Source organism: Gigantopelta aegis, chromosome 11, assembly GCF_016097555.1.
Source record: "Gigantopelta aegis isolate Gae_Host chromosome 11, Gae_host_genome, whole genome shotgun sequence".
Classification (NCBI taxonomy): domain Eukaryota; kingdom Metazoa; phylum Mollusca; class Gastropoda; order Neomphalida; family Peltospiridae; genus Gigantopelta; species Gigantopelta aegis.
Window position 1 is genome coordinate 10,725,311 of NC_054709.1, and position 26,127 is coordinate 10,751,437.

Genomic DNA, 26,127 nt, shown 5'->3' on the forward strand with positions numbered 1-26,127 from the left:
CACACACACACTCACTCCCCTCGCATATCTCTCCTCTCTCTCTCGCTTTCTCCCCCCCCCCCCCCTCTCTCTCTCTCTCTCTCTCTCTCTCTCTCTCTCTCTCTCTCTCTCTCTCTCTCTCTCGCTCTCTCTGTCTATATTCGAAACAGCTTGCAAACTCTTCCAACGTACCGGGTACATTAAAAAAAACCTGAAGTTTATAAAATGGATGTCTCAAAATGCAGCAACTTTACTGAAATATAATAATAATAATAATAATAATAATAATAATAATAATAATAATAATAATAATATATATATATATATATATAAAATCAAATGTCATTGATTATGTTCAATGCTTTATTATTAAGAAATATTTGATATTTTTGATGATATTTAAAAACATTTAAATATTTACATGTATACGCAATCAAATGACATTGATTATGTTCAAACAAATACTTAACATGACACTTATTGCAAAAAAAGAGAAGATATTTGATAAAGGTTGGCAAATGAATCTGAATGACAAAACTGTATTCCATGATCAAAATCGTATCTCTGCACAAATATGTAATAATAAAATTGTAAAAATATAGTTTTGTAACCAGACAAGAGTGTGTAATATGGAAACAACTTGTACCAAATGTTTAATTTAACGACGTGTAAATAGCAGTATAATATTTGAATTCACTTTAGTAATTAACAACAGCACCAGATGTTTCATTTAACAATGTGCAAATAGCAGTGTAATGCTTGAATTCACTTTAATAATTGACAACTGTACCAGATGTTTCATTTAACAATCTGCAAATAAAAGTATAATATTGAATTCACTTTAGTAATTAACAACTATACCAGATGTTTGATTTAACAAAGTGCAAACAGCAGTATAATGTTTGAATTCACTCTAGTAATTAACAACTATACCAGATGTTTGATTTAACAATGTGCAAATAGCAGTATAATGTTTGAATTCACTTTAGTAATTAACAACTGTATCAGATGTTTCATTTAGCAATGTGAAAATAAAAGTATACTATTGAATTCACTTTAGTAATTAACAAACTGTTTTGTTTCACAGTGAATAAAAAAACAACAACAAATAACAGACTAGTCATTTGTCACATTATTTGAGTAGCAATGTATTTTGTTTATACATTTTTGACCGGCCTCGGTGGCGTCGTGGCAGGCCATCGGTCTACAGGCTGGTAGGTACTGGGTTCGGATCCCAGTCGAGGCATGGGATTTTTAATCCAGATACCGACTCCAAACCCTGAGTGAGTGCTCCGCAAGGCTCAATGGGTAGGTGTAAACCACTTGCACCGACCAGTGATCCATAACTGGTTCAACAAAGGCCATGGTTTGTGCTATCCTGCCTGTGGGAAGCGCAAATAAAAGATCCCTTGCTGCCAATCGGAAGAGTAGCCCATGTAGTGGCGACAGCGGGTTTCCTCTCAAAATCTGGGTGGTCCTTAACCATATGTCTGACGCCATATAACCGTAAATAAAATGTGTTGAGTGCGTCGTTAAATAAAACACTTCTTTCTTTCTTTCTTTTGTTTATACATTCATACAATTATATTTATAGCAAAATATGTGCAGTTAACACTTTCACAAATTTCAGTTTCAATGTGCAAATAACCGTGTATTATATTTATATTTTATTCTGCAATGTGTAAACTGACAGTTGTTTATTTCAAAGTGTGAATATAACGGTATTTTATTTGTTTTTGTAATATAGAAATATCGGTTTACGATGAGCTATGTGGAATTAACATTTCATAGTCCGTTAGGGACTAATCAACTGTCGATGCCTATATAACCCAATCCTTTTGAATATATCTGAACGACAAAACCGTATCTCGTCTCAATGCAGAGTCGTTTTTAATATATATATATATATATATATATATATATATATATATGTATATATGTATGTATGTATGTATGTATGTCTGTATGTCTGTCTGTCTGTCTGTCTGTCTGTCTGTCTGTCTGTCTCTCTCTCTCTCTCTCTCTCTCTCTCTCTCTCTCTCTCTCTCTCTCTCTCTCCTCTCCGTCCATCCTCTCTCTCGTCTCTTCTCCTCTCTCTCTCTCATCTCTCTCTCACTCTCTCTCCCGTTCTCTCTCTCTCCTCTCTCTCTCTCTCTCTCTCTCTCTCTCTCTCTCTCTCTCTCTCTATGTGTGTGTGTGTGTGTGTGTGTGTATGTTAAATTCGCCTTTAACTTTTTTCTTTTTAAAAAACCCCCGCCACAAACATTTAACACAGAGACAAAGACATTTGTTTTTGTATTTTGGACATTACAAACATGGATGGTGATGAGATGAATGGTGAAGCCACAGTATTTCCATTTCGGTATGGGACTACTTAACAGAACAGAACAGAACTTTATTACACCCAGGCCGTTAGGCAACGGCATATGGGAAAACATGAATAATTACATAATATAATAGGGCCGTGCTCCACGCTTGCTGTCAGTTGAGCTATCTCGGTATCACCTGAACCCGGGAACCTGCAGTGCATGCCGGGTAATCATCCCCCATGTAGGGTCATGCACTCGGGAAACACACCCATAATCGCACCCGTGAAGTGGGTTAAATTCGGTGTATGTGGCCTTACACCTACCCACTGAGCCTAGCGGTGCACTCACTCTCGCCTTTGACTTGAATTATGAATCAATCTACTATCATGTAATACACACTAGTAAAAAGACGGACAGACAGACAGAGGTATTGGGTTTACTCACCATGTATAAAAAATCATTTATAATATATACAGACTACTCATTATAGATTTGTGAGAGACTATATACATTAAAATACACCCAAATTCATATTAAAACATACAATGCATTTAGGAAATAAGATAATGATATTGTTAAAAATAAGGGTATATAAAAGTTAATCAAAATATATATACTTGTATGTACAAAATAAAAATCATTAATCTTTTTAGTCCATTTTCTTAAAAAATATATATAATATATTAGCAGGTTTTGGAAGTTAAATGCTATGTTCCTCACTAAACAACATTATTAATTTTGCTTCCTCTGACATTCCATAAAAAAAACAATAATTTATTCTATAACTTACCCATAAAATCCATGTCATAAACCCATTTGATATTTACCATTATTCACTCGGTTAATATTGTTTTACTGTCAATGGGTCGTTTGTTTACAGCCAACGAGCGTAACGTTTTGGTGAAATTTAGTTCGTTGTGATGACGTCATGTTACCGATTAGGCGACTTCAGAACTTTGATTTACTAAATATCGAATTAAAATATTTTAGAAATATTATAGGATAAACAGAATACGCCACTCGTGTTTTTTTTTTTTTCAATATGTTAAATATCAACCTCGTCCAGTTAATCTTTGCCGAGACAAATAACAATTATCATAGACTCGGTTGATATTTTCCATATTGGATTATTATTAAGTGGTTTAACGTGTCCTTATAATACTATGGTTTCGAACACGCCTATCCCGAGTCCGGCCTTCGATAGGATCGGAGGTCTGACTCGGGACAGGGATTCCATATTAGAAAAACACTCGTGACGAATCCTCTATATATTCTATCTTCCACAACACTGACCTCACGAAAGACTTTGTCCGGAACAGGTTGGGTAGGAGTGGAGTAGGGATAGGGGAAACGAATAGAAAGTGGAATCCGAATGAGTAAGTTAGATTTAAAATCATGTCTGAAATCTCAAGAAAGAGTACCTTTAACATGCCCATATACCACTAAGGAAATCTCAAGCTCAGCGAATAAAATATAAATGGACTTCACCTAAAAAGGTATCAGGATATTTAAGCAATTTGGACCTTCTCCCAAAAACAATATGCATCGTACTATTTTAAATATGTGTGAGAGAGAAAGAATATTATTAAGTTAGGTAATTTTATTGGCGTGCCTCTATCCAAACATAGGGGCGGGACGCGGCCCAGTGGTAAAGCGCCCGCTTGGTGCGCGGTCGGTTTAGGATCGATCCCCCGTCGGTGAGCCCATTGCACTATTTCTCGTTCAGCCAGTGCACCACGACTGGTATATCAAAGGCCGTGGTATGTGCTATCCTGTCTGTGCATACAAACGATCCCTTGCTACTAATAGGAAAATGTAGCGGGTTTCCTCTCTAAGACTTATATGTCAGAATTACCATATGTTTGACATCCAATAGCCGATGATTAATAAATCAATGTACTCTAGAGGTGTTGTTAAACAAAACAAACTTTAACTATCCAAACATGATTCAAGCACGTCTATCCCAGGTCCATTCTCTGGTATGGCCAGTGGCTGAGCATTGGACAGAAAAAAGATTATTAGATAGAAGTCTAAAAAATTTAATTTAAAGTCCGATCAAAAAATGGAATTAATCAATCAATTAACCATTTGAAAAAAGGTTCAAGCTCATTTGCCATGGGCTCCTTTTTCTCAGTTTTTCTGAAAATATGTCTAAGACATTTTTACAGTATCTGATGATTCTCGTTACTTTTTTTCTATATCGCATGGATATCAACCGAGCCGGGACTATTTTTTTCTGAGTAAGATGTTTACTGTGAGTCTCGCGTCATTAAAACTGAGACCACTGGAGCGTGACAGATCTCAAAAGACTGAGTATGATTCTGACATATAACATTAAGATTCCGCGCAGATAAAGAGCTATAAAGTCAAACTGATACTGTAAATGATAACTCGCGGTGTAAAGAACTAACTACAAACTGTTCCACGACTTACCTTATTCAGTGATCGGAGATAGCGCGAAAATAGCGCCACATCGGTAATACAAGGTATGCCAGTAGTTTTTTTGTTCACACATTTTTTTTTTTTTAATGCGGCACAAATATTTTACCACAGTTTAACAATTTAACTTATTCAGTGTTCGGAGATGGCGCGAAAATAGCGCCACACCGGTAATACCAGGTATGTCAGTAGTTTTTTGTTCAACCATTTTTTTTTTAATGTGGCACAAATATTTTACCCAATTTAACTTATTCAGTGTTCGGAGATGGCACGAAAATAGCGCTACATCGGTAATACATTGTATGCCATTAGTATTTAGTTCATACATAAGGTGGGGCTGGGTTGTTTTTGTATTTTACAAACACTTAAATTTAATTCGCTAGATAAGAGAGGATTAAAACCTCGCCAATGTAAGATAATATTTCCGACCAATAAAAAATTTCTACGATTAAATTTACATATTAAATATATTTTCTTGTTTAGAATACCAGTGTCTGTATATTCAATGTGTTTCTGGTCGTCTTAATATTTGTAAGAATCCCAAACTGGATTTTGTCTTCAAATAATTTCGTACCTACGAAAATAATTATCTTTTTTTAGGAAATAAAATGAAATTTAACCTGGTACAAATATTAGAAAGATCAGAAACACGTTTACTATACAACCACTAATATTTTATGCAGAAAAATATATCTGATATGCAATTACAGTCGTCAAAAAGTCTCTGTTTGTCGATAACATCTTAAAAATTACAGCAAAATCAGGAATGTCCCTTTAATAGTATCAAATCTCGCTTATTTCATATTAATGTACGTATTAATTGTAAAAATAATTGAACATTGAAAGACAAACTTAACATGATATGGTTAGAAGTTAATGTCCTAGTGACATTAAAAAAAATACGACATTTTAATGGTTAGAATGTGTTTAATACACTTTCATTTGATCAGCAAATTTAGCAAAGTGTCGCATTGTACATAGCAAAATATAGTTTCCGCGTATTAAACTCTCAAAAAGCACATCGAACTCTCCAAATTAGCAAAAGACAAACACACGAAACAACTTCTCAAAATACCCTTAAAGACATAAGCGTGCGGGCAAAAATTATACAGATATTTGGGCAAAATGTGCTAACCTGAGACCTTTTTACCAAGTATTCCATCGTTCTACCCTCAAAATTAGTTGTAATCCATGTAAAAATGCGTAGTGATTAGTTTGTAACCCTGTATAGCGGTTTAGTAGTAATGCTAATGTGAATAAATGCTGTTATCTAGGTTAGGGCATTTTAGTTTAATTCGGACAAAAGCCTGCCTGCCACCACCCCCTACTAAAAGGGAGCCCGTACGCCTATGCCTAAAGAAAGATCTCTGTATCTTTATATCCACAGTACATCATTTAACTTTAAAGAGTTCTCCTTCTCAATGTACTAAACTAGATTGCGACAAGGTGGCACTTAGCCTAAATAAATAAAGGGGCAAGAACGGTGTAGTAAAAATAAAATCATATCACCGCAATATAGCGTCTTCTGCTAGACAAAAACCCCAAACCAAAACAAACTTTTTAAACTTAAAAGAGCACCTTTTCGTAATTTTCTGGCACCTTTGACACCTGGTTCCCACAAGACAAGACAAGAATTTTATTCTCATAAACTGCACCAAGTGCAGTATGAAGAAAATAAGAACAAAATAAGTTACAGTGTTTTCCGTAGACACATCCTTGAATGTAATTCAATTAACAAAATGACCAACCTTCTCAAAAACAACAACAACAACAATACAACAAACAAACAAACAAAAACATAAACAATTGAATTATATAACATGAGCAAAAACAAACATTCTATTTTGGTTCTCGCATTCAGAATTGATCCGTGACACGTGGCACACGCGTAAAGCACGACACCAAATTCAAATTACCCATCGATCAAAAGCGAAGATATCAACATGTCGGCATTTCCGCTTCCTTTGAACGACAGCAGTGAATAATTGTCGTTCTTTTTAAACCGAACGCTTTGTAATAACGCGGGAATGGGAAAACTGATCGGATCTTTACCTGCATTAGATTGTCTTTGATGTTGTACGAGTTTGATAAATCGCGGGCGAACTAATTTGACAATCAATTAAAATGCGTTTCGTACTTTAGCGGTATATGTTTGATATCCCATGATGCCGTTTTCACACAAAGGGCATTTTCCGAGATCGCTATGTTTGATTGGTAGATTTTAGTTTACTTCACAGGAATTTAGTTTTAAACACAAGTGGAATGCTTGATAACAAACAAAAAAACAAAAATATCGAAATGTACCAACATTTTTATGTTCATGTTTCTTTTGTTTAACGAAAAGGTTTGTAGACTGTCAATTAATTTTTGCTTAAATTGGAATTCGGCACTTTATTGCAAAACGACACTCTACAGAGGTCACCATTAGAGCACATTAATTTATTAATCATCGGGTACTGGATGCCAAACATTTGGTAATTATGACATATATGTTTAGAGGAATCCCGCTACATTTTGTCATTAGTTAGCAAGGGCTTTTTTTCAGCATTTCCCCAGACTGGAATGGGCTCACCAAGGGAATTCGATCCTACAACCGAAGCACCCCAAGCGAGCGTTCTACCGACTGTTAGATCCCAAACCCATAAAATGTATGGGAATACACCAAAATGTTTTGAAATTCTCCAAAATGTATGACGTCACGCACGGTGTTCGTTCTTGAATCATACTGTTGATGATGCGTTACCTTAAATCTCCTGTACTGTAGTCAATCTAATTAAAATTAGCTCCACTATTACATGTGGATCTAACAGCAGCCCGTTGGAGTTCATGTCCAGTTGACCTTTCATTCGACCAATCAAAACCTTACTTGCAAAATCATGCCAGTGATTCGAAAACATTCGGGATTATGCCGAGGGTATACGAAATGATTCGGGTGAATTACGAAGTATGCCGGAAACTAATTGCAATATACAAATTTATATAAAATTCGTTTCAAGACGAAAAAAAACCCGTGATAGTATAGCCATAAAATCTGTTTATACTAGTATACAATCCATAGTTTATTACTGCACTTTCCCACGTTTTTTTCAATGTTGAAATTGACCAACAATTTCGTCTATTGCATAAACAGTCTCGCCCGATATTTTTAGAATTTGTATGCTCTGGAATAACGCTATAAAAGGCAGAGTGTAATTGGTCGATATTTAAGTTGTTATTTATAGATGAACTGTCACCTGGACATGGGAGTCCACGCAATGCTGTTAGATCTACTGGCAGACCCAGTAGAGCTAATGTTAATCAGATTGTACTGTAGTAAGCATAATTATTTACATACATTTATGTTGTATGCCTCACATTAACAGCAGAAACTATGCCTATATGGGTTTACAACTAAATATCATGAATCTATCCATAACAATTATTTATAGTATTGCAAAACGTCAAAAACGCTATATATAGACGGGTAACATTTTGTTTGAACTTGTCTTGGCAAAGCGAGGTCAGTTGCCAAATCATTCTGCGCAATGTATTCATTGAAGGACAAGCATACATGGGAATACGAATACATGATTTCGCACTGTGAGTGTTTTAGTTACGTATTTCTGGTTCTAATTTTAGCCCTCTGATTATCAATTGTCACCGTATAACATACCATTATTGGTAAAGGTTACAGATTGCCATATGAACGTGTGTCATACGAAATGTATGGAATCAAAGTACTAAAGTAGTGTCGGAAATAGAATAAAACTGATTTCGTCGATTATTTATGTCATATTAAACTGACAGGTAAATATTTTGTAAATATCTATTTAATGATACTCTACCTAATTTAGCATTTACTTGTTTGGGCTCTCGCTGATGTACAAGGTGGTGTTTACTCTTGAAATTAAAAGAAAGTTGTCGGTAAACAGGTGATATGTGTACTTTATTGGAATAGACTATAACACATTTTGATCTACATGTGTCAATTTCATTTACCCGTAAACAACCTTTTATTTAAAACTGCAAGTTAACCGAGTATTTTGAATTGCACCAGAAGTTATTAATTATGATCAGCATATTTAGTGAATATAAATTCAATATAAGTACATTAGAAATTTACACAATCTTGCAAGCACTTAAAGGTGCTATATCGTAGTTATATATCAGCATCTGTTTGTGATAAAGATTCTCCAATAAACATGCATTTTCTACTAGAAGATAAAATTATTTTGTTACAATAATTTATGGGCATATAGTTGAAGGTGTAGTCTTTAAATTTTAAAGCAAATTTTATTTATTTATTATTGTTTTGCAATAGCTGTCATCGTGCAACTTGGAGATAGCACCTATAATACATAGCACCTTTAACACCGGTATAATAGATCACACATTCAGAATGGATCTTGACAGTTTTGCTCAAAAGTTACTTAGAAATGTCTACAATTTTTTTTGTTTTTGAGAGGGATAGGGGTAAACCGTCATCAGAGACAGTCCCTGACATATTGCAACAGCAATGAAATTGACACAAAGTCATGTCAATAAAAATCTGTTCCAATAAAGTGCACAAATCACCTGTTTTACTGACAATTTTCTTTTAATTCTAAGATTAAACACCATCCTGTACATCAATTAGAGCCCAAACAAGTAAATGCTAAATTAGGTAGAGTATCATCAAATAGATATTCACAAAATATTTACCTGTCAGTTTAATATGAAAGAAATAATCAACGAAAATCAGTTTTATTCTATTTACGACACTACTTTAGATAAAGATTAAACCTTGGCGTACTAATAATAACTTTATTAAAAAATCTATGAGATTCTGAACTCGGGGGGGGGGGGGGGGGGGGGGGGGGCGTTGCGATGGTGTGAAATATTGCGAGCGCAAAACACTTCTAAGGGGTCTAGTGGCACCACCCTCAACCCAGATTAAATAAAAAATACAATGTAGATACTGTTTGCTGCATTCTTGGGGGCATTTTGAAGCCTCAATTTCGCTGATTCTGTTGGTGGTATATTTTGTGCGAAATTTAAAAACATCGTGCAGTATGCGTGCGCGCGCGTGTGTGCGTGTGTGCGTGTGTGTGGTGTGTGTGTGCGTGCGCGTGTGTGTTGTTTTTTACAAAAATAATATTAATAAAATAAACATATAAACAAATAAAATCAGCCCAAATATTGGCCAGGCTGAATCCTGTCCGGCCTTATCAAAATAAAAACTGACAGAACAGAACCGGCAAAATATTGTGAGCGAAAATTTAACCAACATTTTCATGCATGCGCAGTAACGAATTATTGGTAGTTAAAATCCAGTATAAGTAGCCCGGAAACACATTAAATATACAATCACTACAATCACTGATATTCTAAACAAGAAGATTTATTTAATATGTAATTTTATTCGTTAAAATAGGTACATTTTACAATGACAGAAAACCCGCTCTTAGAGCAGTCTCTTTAAACAATTTACACGACTGGTATATCAAAGGCCGTGGTATGTGCTATCCTGGTGCATATAAAATATCTCTTGCTGCTAATCGAAAAGAGTAGCCCATGAAGTGGCAACAGCGGGTTTCCTGTCTCAATATCCGTTTGGTCTTAACCATATGGCAGATGCCATATAACCGTAAATAAAATATGTTGAGCGTGTCGTTAAATAAAACATTTAAAAAAAAAAAAAAAAAACAATTCGCCAAAAAAGAAGAAAAAAGAATATAACGAGAAAAAAAAAAAAAAAAAAAAAAAAAAATGACAAGAGTTTAAATAATTAATAAAACGGCAAAACATATTTCCACTGAACTTTGACTTTGTTTTAAGTATCTACCGGGAAGCACAGTTCTTTTAAAAAATAATTTGACACCGAACATAAGTATATCAAGGTATACAGACCCCCCCCCCCCCCACACACCCCCAAAAACATTTTTAATCAAGATTATTACACATTTTAAAATACCCCCCCCCCCTCTCTCTCTCTCTCTCTCTCGTGTGTGTGTTTATGTGTGTATGTGTGTGTGTGTGTATGTGTGTATAAAACAAACAAAAAACTGTCTTCAAACGTCATAATGTTATGGCCTTTCCAACCAATCCCACACCGCCCCCATTCCGCCCCGTCACTAAATAAACGAAAGTTAAGACAGTCAAATTCAATTTCGCCATTCCAAGTTTACTTTTGTTCGCCACGTTCCGAAGATGCGTTGCGATTCGGTGTCGCGATTAATCGCTTGCTATTGTAGCGTTAGCGGCGAGCTATTGTGGCGTAAGGCGCGCGGTTGATTGTTTCCCCTTTGTCGACCTCTGACACGCGTGTAATTACACCAGCCCACATGACCGCCGATCAGTCGTAATAGGTCAGCCAAATGGCAGTGCCGTGAGCGCCCCCTATCGCCTTAATGACCAAATTAGTTAAGTCAAGCCGACTATTAAGTCGCAAGTGGAAAGGAATCGGTCAAAGCCGACCCGATAACGCTTCGGTTTCGAGGCTGCCGTTTGACTTCCGAGAAACCGCCAATCGAGACAGAAGGTCCGAATTAATGGAGCTTGTTTTTCAATTAAAGTGGCCAATTTCGAAATGGAATTGTACATCCGGGCTCATTTGTCTAGAGCTCATACTATGCGCCGGCCCGCGACTCGGGTTACAAATTGGCACAATTAACACCAACTGTTTACACTGGCGTTAGGATGAGGACGATGTTTGCAATTGCCGAATTGGTCACTTTTAACGCATGCTCGTTTGTCTTACGGACACGTGGAATTGCCGACAAAGAGATATGGGTAATTTATATAATTAAATGAAAATAGTGTTTGAATAACAGTCTCGGCGACGTACTGCCTTGCGTTCAGCGACAGCGAGCGACGCTAACGTTCGCGAACTATTTGATTCGTTCCCGATGTGGTCATTTATGACTGAACGTGAAGCAAATACTTTTTCTAGCAAACGTTTTTGTGCTCGGTCTGGCTGAACTCAGTCCTGGTTAAGTCCAAATAGTGCTGGGTTCAAATCACAGTTCTGACTACAACCCAATGTTAGAGTGAATCTAGTCTGAAGGGACGTAGAAAGTGTGGTTCTTTCTAAGTCCGGATCTTGTTACATACCCTATATATAGCCTATATTCAAAACTTGTGGCACCATGTTTTAACCGTTTCTCAACCGAAATAGTGCAACAAATGGACACACAAACCAAAAATGTATAACCTACCGTACTCACAAAATTTCGATTGAAGTACTTGCATCATTATTAACACAATAAATCTTCAACGACAAACTTAAAAAAGATCCCTGCCATTTTAAATTTGCTAAGTAGAGAGAAGCATCTCGCCGTGCACGTTAAGAAAAATATTGACTTAATGGAGTGAACCTTGTTAAAGGGACTGTCCTGAGTTTGCAGTCATTGTCAGATGTTTTCGACTAACATCAAGCGAGCGCTTTACCACTGGGCTACATCCAGCACGCACAATCTGTCGTGTCTTCTTTTGTCTTCGTTACCCCCCAAATAATATTTATATTGCTGATGTGTTTTTTTCACACAGGTCCTTGAAACCGAAAGATTCAAAGAAAGGACAAGACGATGACAAAATGCTTTTTTTTCTGTTTCTTCTTTATTTCTTCTTATTTGTCTTGTTCCTTCCCCTCCTCCTGCTTTTCTTCCTCCTTCTCCCCCTCCTGTTAGGTTAATCATTATAATTAAAACAAATCCTTAGTGTCTTCGTAACCCACTAAAGAATATTTATGTTGATGTTTTTCCATACAGGTCCTCGAAACCGAAAGATTCGAAGAAAGGACAAGACGATTGAGGAAAAACGCCCTCGCACGGCGTTTTCGACAGACCAGCTGGAACGACTGAAGAAGGAATTTGACGATTGCCGCTACCTGACCGAACAGAGACGGAGAGAGCTGTCCGTCAGACTCCACCTGTCGGAGTCTCAAATCAAAATATGGTTTCAGAACAAACGGGCCAAGATCAAGAAGACCTCCGGACATAAAAATCCGCTCGCTTTGCACCTAATGTCACAAGGACTATATAACCACCGCACCGTTAACGACTGTCACAAATCGTAGGCGTCTGACCTACGTTCAGCAAGACGTTTGTTTTTTTGTTATGTTTTTTTTTTTTGCTAAACGTTTGAAAACTGTTTTGATTGGTTCCCGAAGTGGCCATTCGGTTTAATGTGTAGCGAGAAAACCAGTCTAGCTAGCGTTAGCGATAAACTATTGGTTGGACTTGCCCCAGCCCAGTCTTCAGCGACAGCGAACGATGCTAACGTTCAATGACGATTTGATTGGTCCCCGATGTGGTAATTTGGTATGACGTGAAGCGCATTAACCAGTTTCGCGAACGTTTGTTTGTTGGGTGTTTTTTTTTTTTTTTTATCGATCTGGCTAAACTCAGCCCTGGTGGCTGGTAGTCTCGGTTAATCGAAACTCTTGCCAAAACACAAACCTGTCTATACTTAACGGTCTCTATCCACTGAAATCCCAAATAAAGGTGAGGTGAACAGTGGCGTAGCGAGGGCACGGGGTCCATGCCCCCCCCCCCCCCCCATCAAACCTTTTTGTTTTGTTTTTACTGTGTTAACTTTTATAAAATCATAGATACATAGGCTACATATATACATTGTGTGGGTTCCCCCCCCCCCACCCCCACCCCCACTATAAAATCCTGGATACGCCAGTGGAGGTGGGGATGGGGATGGCAGTGAGGTGGGGTGTGTGAGATCTGTGTCGGAGAGACTGTGCTTCGCTATGTGTGGGGTCGATTAAATTGTAGTTATTTATCACAAAGAAATATGTCACTTGTAACTGAAATGCAGAACCTTTATGCTTTGTTTTAAAAGTTTAGTAACATTGGTTCTAGCTTTCCACTACGTTTTCGGTTGTATAAGAATGATTTGAGAGTGTGTCGTTCAAACTCTATTGTGTAGCTATATCTGGTTGTATTCGAAATATTCGCAAAACCATACGAAAGCTTTCGTGAGGTTTATAAAAGTGTATCCCCGGATGTAGTTAAAATATTCCTAAAACCATTTGAGTAAAACATTACTGTTTTTGTAAAAATTAATATAAGTTTTACAACTTACTGGGCATTCTCCATAATGAAATACATAAAAGACAACAATGATACATTTAAAGGTACAGACCATAGTTTTAACCCGTAAAAAATGGACACTAAGTTTAGTTCATTTACAAACCTGTAACACTTTTGGATAAAGTTACAATAGAGTGAAAGACGAGTCTGTGACGTTAAAACCGGAAATATCCTTAAAAACAGACTAAAAATCGAATCAATAAACCGTTACTTCTCAGACGCACGTGCGTTTTAAAAAATATTAAACCTTGCTTAACAATATTAACCTTTTAAAATAAAAACCCAACATCAAAAACCCCACACAATAATGCATTTTTTTTTTTTTACATTGTGATATTTCATAGTTGCTTTTACCATTTTATCATAAATGCGTGCGAGTGTGAATGATTTTTACATGCTCATATACCACTAGAGTTTCGAGCATGTCCGTCCCGGGGCGGGGCCTATCTCTGGATAGCCAGGGGCTTGTCCCGGGACAAAAAACAAATTAAGCGGACAATTTTGAAATTTACATCCAAAAATGAAATAGTGGGCCTTTAAAATTTTGATGCGCATCTCTAATTAATATATATATATATTCTTTATTAGATCGGGTGGTCAAAAAGAAATTAGATAAGATCGGTGGCCTGACTCGGGATGGAGGGGGGTGGGTGGGTAGAGTTGAAAATGGGCAGAATTTTGAAAATAGCAATTATTAAAAAAGTTAATAGAATCAAAGTCAAAAATAAAAAGAATTGACTGCTCGGTTAAATATTTATATAATTTGGAGCATTTTAGAAGGACAGTCCAAAAATAAAGAACAGAAAGAAGAGAGGATCGGACTATTTAATAATATTAAAAAAAGAAAGTAATTTCGACATAAACTTTTGAACGAACGTGAGTGGCCTGGTTAAGACCGTTAGGGTGCACAGCTTGTAGGGACGAGATGGCTTGCATCCCGTCAAGAAAACCCCTAGCTTGATAGTCAATAGACGTTGAAGGTGTAGTGCTGTGCTGAAATACAGATCTTGAGAAGCCGGATCCGTCTGAACGAGAGAGAGAATCAGACTAGGGTATAGTCCAGTCGTCATGGGTTGGTATAGTGGTGCAGACGGGCCCGACTCCGGAGGATACGAGATGGAAAGAAAGAAAGAAATGTTTTATTTAACGACGCACTCAACACATTTTATTTACGGTTATATGGCGTCAGACATATGGCTAAGGACCACACAGATTTTGAGAGGAAACCCGCTGTCGCCACTACATGGGCTACTCTTTCCGATTAGCAGCAAGGGATCTTTTATTTGCGCTTCCCACAGGCAGGATAGCACAAACATGGACCTTTGTTGAACCAGTTATGGATCACTGGTCGGTGCAAGTGGTTTACACCTACCCACTGAGCCTTGCGGAGCACTCACTCAGGGTTTGGAGTCGGTATCTGGATTAAAAATTCCCATGCCTCGACTGGGATCCGAACCCAGTACCTACCAGCCTCTAGATAATACGAGATGGTATCACAATAAAACAAAGTAAAGTCTAGAAAAGAGTAGTAGGTGCCGACTCCGCTTCCTATTTCTTCTTAGAGTGGGGCGGTCAATCTTCCAGTGCTGCTAGGACAGGCTCGGACATGTATAGACTAAACGCGAACAACCGTGGCGTTCTGTCGAAACGATGGCCGCATACATCCCAGTAGAAAACTTCACTTCGCTGACAAAAACAACGAAGTGAAGGATCCCCAAGTCGAGCCGCGAAAGCACGTGCAGTGTGCACAGGCGAAACAAACACGTCTTACCGCGTCGAGCTCCAGACTGGGAATGATCATAAATGTATGAATGTCATCTAATAAGAGTAGAATTAGGTACCTTCTTGCAGAGAATTTGTGAACATATCACGGTTTTGTTTCAGTATTGTATAGAAATATATCATTTTTGACTCCCATATTTCCCAGAACATAGCTTTAAAATGTACTAAACTAACTTAATTGTCTGATCCGTGATTTCGTATTGTCACATTATGGTAAGCAATAGTCGAATGACGCGCTGGTAACATATTTCAGTGATCTTTGATGGTATTCGGTAACCTTCGATGACGTTTGATTTTCTCCGGTGGCGTTCGGTAATCGTCGGTGGAACTCTGTGGACTTCGACAGTGTTTGTGGGGGTTTTCTGAGTCCTGTTCAGGAGGGCGAGCGTTCGCCGTACAGTGCGACTTGGTTTTCAGCTGTATACATTCCCCGTTAGCTAGCACAAGTAAAACTGTGATAATAGCCAAATGTCGTGTGAAATTAATTGTACTATTGTTGTGTCATTTATTTATTTTTTTGTAAAAAATTTAAAGGACTATCCTGAATTTTTTTTAAGCCCTAACAAGACTTCCGTTTGTCCCCCCACCTCGACAAAACATTTATTAAAATAAAATAAACAAAATCGGCTTCTTTTTTTGTTTAAAAAGACTATTTTATCATAACATGTTTTAAATACATATGTATATACAGATAAATACATTTGGAATTACCTTTTGCTAAATATTTTAAATTTCGTTTGGCCGTTAAAGGGACATTCCCGAGTTTGCGGCATTGTAAGATATTTCCGACTAATAAAATATTTCTACGATTAAACTTATATATTAAATATATTTTCTTGTTTAGAATATCAATGTCTGTATATTCAATATGTTTCTGGTCGTCTTAATATTTGTCTTCAAATAATTTTGTACGTACGAAAAAAAATCTTTTTCTAGGAAATAAAATTAAATTTAACCTGGTACAAATATTAGAACAATCGGAAACACGTTTAATATACAGCTTTATGCAGTAAAATATATTTGATATGTAATTACAATCGTTAAAAAGTCTGTTAGTCGATAACATGTTAAAAATTGCAGCAAACTCAGGAATGTCCCTTTAAAAGTAACAATAAATCCGTACACACGACATTAATTTTAGGACAATAATCGACATTGAGATACTACAAAATATTACAATGCACAGAAATGCATTTATTATAGGAATATTCATATTCTAAGCAAGAAAATGTAAGAAAATTGTAATTTTAAAAATGTAAAAATATTTGATTTGCCAGAAAACCTTTTAAAATGGCTACAAACTCCGGATAGTCCCTATAGTATTTGTGTATATATCGTGCTAGCTTATCAACGTTAAACAGTGTGTTAGTCCCAGTGTCAACTCCGGTGGACGAACATACACAGCCATGTTAACAGACGGACAGAAAGACAGACGGACACGCGTCGATTCTGTATTATGATTGCGGGCTGACTTTTATAACAAACATGCTTTCGCTTCTTCGTGTGTGTTTTTGTAATAATTACTAGTATATTAAATGTGCGATATTACAACGGTTGCGTTTGTTTTGTTTCTAAAGATCTGAAGTCCCCTTACCTTCCATCCATCCATCCATCCATCCATCCACCCACTCACCCCAAATCTAACCATCAATCCATTCAACCACACACCCCAAATCCAACCCTACATCCATCCACCCACCCATCCACCTACCCACCCACCCATCCATTCATCTATCCATCCACCCACCCACCCACCCGCCCATCCATCCATCCATCCACCCACCCACCCATCAATCCATTCATCCATCCATCTATCTATTCATCCATCCATCCATCCACCCACTCACCCCAAATCTAACCATCAATCCATTCAACCACACACCCGAAATCCAACCCTACATCCATCCACCCATCCATCCATCCACCCACTCACCCCAAATCTAACCATCAATCCATTCAACCACACACCCCAAATCCAACCCTACATCCATCCACCCACCCATCCACCTACCCACCCACCCATCCATTCATCTATCCATCCACCCACCCATCCATCCATCCACACATCCACCCATCAATCCATTCATCCATCCATCCATCCATCCATCCATCTATCTATTCATCCATCCATCCATCCATCTATCTAATCATCCATCCATCCATCTTGGTTGGTCCATATTGGGGCAGGGTTGTTTCTTTTGTCCAGGTAACTATCGTTCATAAATTATAAATCCCCAACACACACGCACGCACACACACACACACACACACACACACACACACACGCCATACCTTACAACACAAACACAAACACACACAACCAAACACACACACACACACACATATATATATATATATATATATATATATATATATATATATATATATATATATATATACCCATACCACACACACATACAAACGCACACACATATATACCATAACACCCCCCCCCCCCCCCCCCACACACACACACACACACACTCACTCACCAAAAAAGAAGAAAATAGAAGAAGAAGAAAAAAACATTATAAGAAGAAGAAAAGAATACTATAAAATGAATCCCCGGTTGAATGAAAAGCTCGGAATGACTAAAGCTCGTCTCGTGTTACTATCTGCACATTACGGGCTGTCCGTCAACAAACGAGTTGTAAACTGAAACACGATCCGTCTGCGATCACACCTCTCAGGTGTTTGCGCGTCTTAGTTACCCGTGAGTCACAGGTTCGACACCCACTAGACCTACACGAAACAGCCGGTGTTTATTTATATTTTTTCCCCTGTGATATAAGTTAAACAGAATGAACCAAACACCCGGAATAATAACACAACGAAAAAGTTTGTCAGCGAGTGTGCGCTGACGTCACGATTAAGGCTTCTCATTTAATGAGCTGTAAAAATGTCTACAAAGTGAAATTACGAGACGTTTTGTTTTGTTCAACAACACCACTAGAGCACATTGATTACCGGTAATTAATCATCGGCTATTGGATGTCAAACATTTGGTAGTTCACTGGGGTCTAATTCACTAAACTCTCGCAACTTTGCGATCTTGCAGTGCAATGTTAAAAGACTTGCAAAGAGGATGCTTTGTTGTCTAGCAGAGCCTAAGAGATCTTTGTGAATTAGACCCCTGATTTGTAGTCATAAGAGAAAACCCATTACATTTTTCCATTAGCAGCAAGGGATCTTTTATATGCACTTTCCAACAGACAGGATAGCACACACCACGGCCTTTGATATACCTGCCGTGGTGCACTGGGTGGGACGAAGTAGCCCAATGGGGCCCACCGACGGGGTTCGATCCAAAAACAGACCGCGCATCAAGCGAGAGTTTTACCACTGGGCTACGTTCCGCCCCATAAATGCGATAGATACCCGAACTATAACACCTGAAAACAGAATGACGACAGAGGCTCCAGTGGAACAGTATATTTGTGTTTTAATGAGCTATACAATTTCCACAAACTGACTTTTACGAGAATAAAACAAGCTAGTCACGTACATATGACAAAGGAACAATTGCGTTCAGTGTAACGAGCGCTCCGTAGCGTTGGCGTTATTTATAAAACCCCGCTGATTACTCTGGTTTCGGCGCTTAATGTTAAAATAGACATTACAGGGCGAGTGCTCGCGACACAATGGACTAACTACCGAGTGCAAACCAGACAGACAGGCAGACACAGACACAGACACAGACAGAGAGAGAGAGAGAGAGAGAGAGAGAGAGAGAGAGAGAGAGAGAGAGAGAGAGAGAGAGAGAGAGAGAGAGAGAGAGAGAGAGAGAGAGAGAGAGAGAGAGAGAGAGAGAGAGAGAGAGAGAGAGAGAGAGAGAGAGAGAGGACTGTGGATATAGGTAATTGCTGGCATCTTTTCAAGACGCCTATCATGGACACACCTTCTGACATCATCTGAAAGGCAATGTCCTTTATATTGTCAATTGAGAACCAATACCCACAATAAATGAATAACAATGCCAATTGTTCTTTAAACCGGCTCTTTAAATTTAAAACTTAACTTTTCATATTTTTTAAGAGAGGGAAACCCTCCCCCCCCCCCCCCCCCCCCCCCCCCCCCCCCAAGATATGGACCTGTTTCCACAATGTATTCATACGTCAAGAACGTTCCCAAACAAATATTAAATTACGGTTTGTCACGAGGTGCCACAGACGTTAGTGGTACATTTTGTCTGTCTCCGATTCGTAAAAAATATACTATTAACGTTAGGCTTAATTAATCTTGATTTATGAAAACAGATATAAAAAGAGACTTGAATTGAATCAAACAAAGGTTAATGCGCCGATATAAAAAGCGATCACGAAGATTCACATATGTGTGTGTGTGTGTGGCCGCCGTAAAACAAAACTTTCATGAAAGATTATCTTAACTTTCGCACAGATACTAATCCCCTTGGAGAGCCCGGAGACAAAACGCAGCGCCACATGTAGGTCCAACAACTGTCACCCCAAAATGGCTGTTAGCTGCTAACGACCACTAAACGTTATTTTTGCACCGAAAGGAAGCGTAAATCAGTAATGGAGAATGATCGAGGAAGTGTGGATTATTGAAAAATAAATAAAAATTCACGTGTCCAGTAAGGGCGAGTTAATTATTTTTCACTAAACCACACTTTCCGGTTGAAACCCTTAATCCACAGAGCTATAAATTGCTAATGAGGGATTTTTTTTTCATGTCAGTACCGGCTTCAAACCAGAGTGAGTGTATAGCTAGGCACAATGGGTAGGTGTGAGGCCACATACACCGAGTTTCACCCACTTCACAGGTGCGATTACCAGTGGCGGATCCAGAAAATATATTGAGGGTGGGGGCCCCAATGACATGAGGCGGAATGCCAGTGGAACTTTGGTGGAGGTTTGGAGGGGATCGTAAAAGAATAAAAACTAATATATAATAAAATTATAACTGTCGCAAAATTTAGGGGGGGCGGGCGGGCCCATTCCCCCCCCCCCCCCAGATCCGCTTCTGATTATGGGTATGTCTCCCGAGTGTGTGACCCCACATGGGGGATGATTACCCGGCATGCACTGAAGGCTCCGTGTACCTCGGGCTCGGGTGATACCGAGATAGCTCAACTGACAGCAAGCATGGAGCACGGACCTGTCAAGTAGTGCCATACCGAAATGGAAATACAGCGGCTTCACCATCCATCTCATCATCATCATCTATGTCTGTAATGTCCAAAACAAAAAAATGTCTTTGTATCTATGACCGGCCTCGGTGGCGTCGAGGCAGGCCATCGGTCTACAGGCTGGTAGGTACTGGGTTCGGATCCCAGTAGAGGCATGGGATTTTTAATCCAGATACCGACTCCAAACCCTGAGTGAGTGCTCCGCAAGGCTTAATGGGTAGGTGTAAACCACTTCCACCGACCAGTGATCCATAACTGGTTCAACAAAGGCAATGGTTTGTGCTATCCTGCCTGTGGGAAGCGCAAATAAAAGATCCCTTGCTGCTAATCGGAAGAGTAGCCCATGTAGTGGCGACAGCGGGTTTCCTCTCAAAATCTGTGTGGTCCTTAACCATATGTCTGACGCCATATAACCGTAAATAAAATGTGTTGAGTGCATCGTTAAATAAAACATTTCTTTCTTTTTGTATCCATGTTAAAAGAGGGCGAGACGTAACCCAGTTGTAAAGCGCTCGCTCGATGCGCGGTCGGTTTGGGATCAATCCCTATCAATGGGCCCATTGGGCTATTTCTCGTTCCAGCCAGGGCACCACGAATAGTACATCAAAGGCCGTGGTATGTGCTAGCCTGTCTGTGGGCCCATTGGGCTATTTCTCGCTCCAGCCAGGGCACCACGAATAGTATATCAAAGGCCGTGGTATGTGCTAGCCTGTCTGTGGGCCCATTGGGCTATTTCTCGCTCCAGCCAGGGCACCACGAATAGTATATCAAAGGCCGTGGTATGTGCTAGCCTGTCTGTGGGCCCATTGGGCTATTTCTCGCTCCAGCCAGGGCACCACGAATAGTATATCAAAGGCCGTGGTATGTGCTAGCCTGTCTGTGGGCCCATTGGGCTATTTCTCGCTCCAGCCAGGGCACCACGAATAGTATATCAAAGGCCGTGGTATGTGCTAGCCTGTCTGTGGGCCCATTGGGCTATTTCTCGTTCCAGCCAGTGCACCACGAATAGTATATCAAAGGCCGTGGTATGTGCTAGCCTGTCTGTGGGCCCATTGGGCTATTTCTCGCTCCAGCCAGGGCACCACGAATAGTACATCAAAGGCCGTGGTATGTGCTAGCCTGTCTGTGGGCCCATTGGGTTATTTCTCGTTCCAGCCAGGGCACCACGAATAGTACATCAAAGGCCGTGGTATGTTCTAGCCTGTCTGTGGGCCCATTGGGCTATTTCTCGTTCCAGCCAGGGCACCACGAATAGTACATCAAAGGCCGTGGTATGTGCTAGCCTGTCTGTGGGCCCATTGGGCTATTTCTCGTTCCAGCCAGGGCACCACGAATAGTATATCAAAGGCCGTGGTATGTGCTAGCCTGTCTGTGGGCCCATTGGGCTATTTCTCGCTCCAGCCAGGGCACCACGAATAGTATATCAAAGGCCGTGGTATGTGCTAGCCTGTCTGTGGGCCCATTGGGCTATTTCTCGCTCCAGCCAGGGCACCACGAATAGTATATCAAAGGCCGTGGTATGTGCTAGCCTGTCTGTGGGATGATGCATATAAACGATCCCTTGCTGCTAATCGAAAAGAGTAGCCCATGAAGTGGTGACAGCGGGTTTCCTCTCTCAATATCTGTGTGGTCCATAACCATATGTCTGACGCCATTTAACCGTAAATAAAAGGTGTTGAGTGCGTGGTTAAATAAAACATTTCCTTCCTTCCTTCCTGTGTTAAATGCTTGTGGCGTTTAAAATTAAAACATTTTTTTGCTAAATGCTTAACTGTTTGAATGATATACTAGTATATAGTCCGTTTGCGTCAAAAGGGAACCGATAAACTGACTTATAACCCTATAATGAATAAAGTTAAAATTCGTATAAAAATATATTATTAAGTTTTAAACCCATACCAACTCAAATAACATTGTTTCGAAAAACATTACAATGTAAATAAAAACAGGTTTCTTTACAAATTATTGTCAAATACAGATACTGATATAACGGCTACTGATGGAACAGTCAAAGTAAAGCTTACTATCCATTCATATAGGATCCGTGATCCGTAATCCGTGTCCGTTTCCGTGTATGCTTGAATTGAACATCCATAAATACGTCGTCTTCATCTTCTTAGCTTATTTTCGCGCTTAAATCCAATTAAGGTTTAAGCACGCTGTCCTGGGCATACACTTCAGCTATCCGAGCTGTCTGTCCAGGGCAGTGGATTAGTTGTTAGTGGTTAGTGAGAAAGAAGAGGGTGTATTGTTAAAACTCGCTCTGGGTGGGAGCCTGTGCCGGGCTGCGAACCCTGTACCTACCAGCCTTATGTCCGATGGCTTATCCACGACACCACCGAAGCCGGTAATACGTCTAGAAATACGTGAAAACACTCTAAATATGGAAAGGCAAAAAAACCCAAAACAATGTCGCACTGTCACCGACGTCATCAAGTTCATTCAAAATAACGCATTCGTGTCAGTGAAAAATCGCTTACAGAACGATTCCTCGCGCACGCGAACGCAAACGCGGACGCGGAGAGGATTAATAGATGCTTCGCAACGTAGCGATATGACATCAGACTAGAGTTATCCACCCATTTGGAAATGAATGCGAGAAAATATTAATTTTCTTCTCATGTAATTAATGGCTGGGGAGCTGCTTTGTATGTTGAATTGTTACACTGGGTTCGACAGGGAAGAGGATGCAGTTAGTGAATATGTGCACTTGGTTTACACTGGATATTGCATACTGTCACCCACAGTACCTTGAAGTTATGCAAATTTTGTGTAAAATGCACAGAAATGGGTGTGATTCGGTCACTTAGCCCACGTGTGTTTGTTTACATTGATATAACGTGAAAAAGAGCTGGACAACAGGGATCGTCCTTTTGAGTGTTCATTGGCCCCAGTCAGGTAAGGTTTCTTGTGAAATGCCAATGGCCTGGTGAAATTAATAAAAGTGCTATAGCCACTAGGGCTACGTCAACCTAATTAAAATTAGCTCCACTATTACATGTGGATCTAACAGCAACCCGTTGGAGCTCATGTTCAGTTGACCTTTCATTCGACCAATCAAAACTTTACTTGCTAAATCATGCCAATGATTTGAAAAGAATTTGAAAACATTCCAGATTATGCCGAGGGTATACGAAATGATTCGGGTCAATTACGAAGTATGCCGGAAACTAATTTCAATATAAATTTTTATATATAATTCGTTTCAAGACGAAACAAAAAACCCGTGATGGTATAGCCATACAACCTATTTACACTAGTATACAATCCAGAGTTTATTACTGCACTTTTCCCCCTCTTTTTTAATGTTGAAATAGACCAACAAGTTCGCCTATTGCATAAAGTCTCGCCCGATATTTTTAGAATTTGTATGCTCCCGATTAACGCTATACAAGGCGAAGTGCCATTGGTCGATATTTAAATTGTTATTTATAGATGAAATGTCACCTGGATATGGGAGTCCACGCAATGCTGTTAGATCTACTGGTGAGACCAGTAGAGCTAATTTTAATCAGATTGGGTCTTACATGAGAAAACATAGTGTACTTAATTGTGGTCTGAGGCCATATGGGTGGTTCAGCTCTATCATGAGACCGCTCGTTCGAGTTGCTTGCAGGGTCATTGCTTCACAGCGGACCCATTGGGTTTTACCGTCACATCCCTTGCTGCTAATCGAAAAAGAGCAGCTCATGAAGTGGCGACAGCGGGTTTCCTCGCTCAATATCTGTGTGGTCCTTAACCATGTGTTCGACGCCAAAATGTGTTGAGTACGTCGTTAAATAAAATATTTCTTTCGTTCCTTCTTTGCTCGTCCCAACAAAAAAGAAGTTTGATTATTGATCATTGTCTATTGGATGTCAAACATTTGGTAATTTTGACATATAGTCTTAGAGAGGAAACCTACATGTTTCCATTAGTAGCAAGGGATATATTATACGCACCATCCCACAGACAGGATAGCATATACCACGGCCTTTGATATACCAGTCGTGGTGCACTGTCTGGAACGAGAAATAGCCCAATGGGCCCACCGACGTGGCTGTTCCTATCAATGCATCATGACTGATATATCAAAGGCCGTCTGTGGGATAGTGATAATAAAAGATCCTTTGGTACTAATGGAAAAATATAGCGGGTTTCCTCTATAAGACTATATATGTCAGAATTACCAAATGCTTGACATTTACAAGACACCTGGATCAATTCGGCAAAGAGGCAGCCATGAAAGAGCAACACAAATAAAACACCCTTAAAAATGTAAAAAGGGGCATTTGAATAATTTTTATGGGGACGGTCTCAAGGGCGGATCAAGGAAATATTTTTTGGGAGGGACTAACAGGAAAATGGCACACAAACCAACTTGTCAAAAAAAGCATTTCAATGGGGGGGGGGGGGGGGCGGATTATAAGAAGAAAAAAAAGGGCACTTGAATATTTTTAAGGGGACGGGTACCCTGGTCTGCCCCTTTGACCCCCTGGTATCCTTTGGATCAGCTCCTGCTTTAAAACATAATAATCGGTAGGCCAATAATACTGCTCATTTCTGACTTTTTATAAAACAAGCCTAATCAAATACGTGCTGCCACTCAGTCTTTTAGGACTTTGTGTACTCACGACCATTGTTTTTTTTGGTGTTTTTTTGGGTGGGGTGGGGGGCTTTGTTCAAAAACGTTCTGTTCTGCTCCCTGAAAAAAAGTTAGTTTGTTTTGTTTAACGACACCACCAGAGAACATTGATTTATTAATCATCGGCTATTGGATGTCAAACATTTTTTAATTTTGACATATGGTCTTTTAGTTGAAATCCTCTGCATTTTTCCAGGAGTAGCAAGGGATTTTTTATATGCACCTCATAGACAGGATAACACATATAACAAATTAGTCGCAAAATATGGTCTAAATAACAAGAAAGAAAATTTACCGCAAAATAGGTGTCAAACATATAGTCAGGACCGTCAAATACCTGAGTATCAATAAAAAGACAATATAAAAAGGAGTTTTTGCATTAAAAAAGAAAGTCCTTTTTTCGAGAAACTGACGCTAATATACGTTAAGCTACTGCTAGTAATACACAAAGGTAGTATACATTTTAAATACATATATATACGTCTGTAATACTTAGTTCCTTACTTTAAAAATAGTAATGTTATACATACCCGTGTGCGCATTCAGATGTCCTTTTGTTTACAGAAGCTAAAGAAAGCATTTAGGCGCGTTATATAACAATTGGCAGTCCTCCTACAGACGGAGTTGGAATCATATATCGTGGTAAACACCAGTTCTCTATAGACAAAGCGCGCGGTATGGTTGCATACTCAGATGATTCTGTCGCAAGTTAACATCTTTCGGAATCAGTCCTGTGCAGAGATACGGTGTAAAATATGCTGATGACAAAATCGTAATCGTCAT

General features: G+C 39.0%; 1 protein-coding gene across 1 annotated transcript in view; it reads left to right on the plus strand.

Moving 5' to 3' along the window:
- The window catches only part of LOC121385371 (homeobox protein engrailed-1a-like), a 16,080-nt gene extending 2,777 nt beyond the window's left edge, over window positions 1-13,303 (plus strand). Inside the window, exon 2 of the mRNA XM_041516031.1 lies at window positions 12,455-13,303. Within this exon, the coding sequence (XP_041371965.1) occupies window positions 12,455-12,762 (308 nt within the window). The 3' untranslated portion in view covers window positions 12,763-13,303. The remainder of the gene's footprint in view (window positions 1-12,454) is intronic.
- The last annotated feature ends 12,824 nt before the right edge of the window (window positions 13,304-26,127 follow it).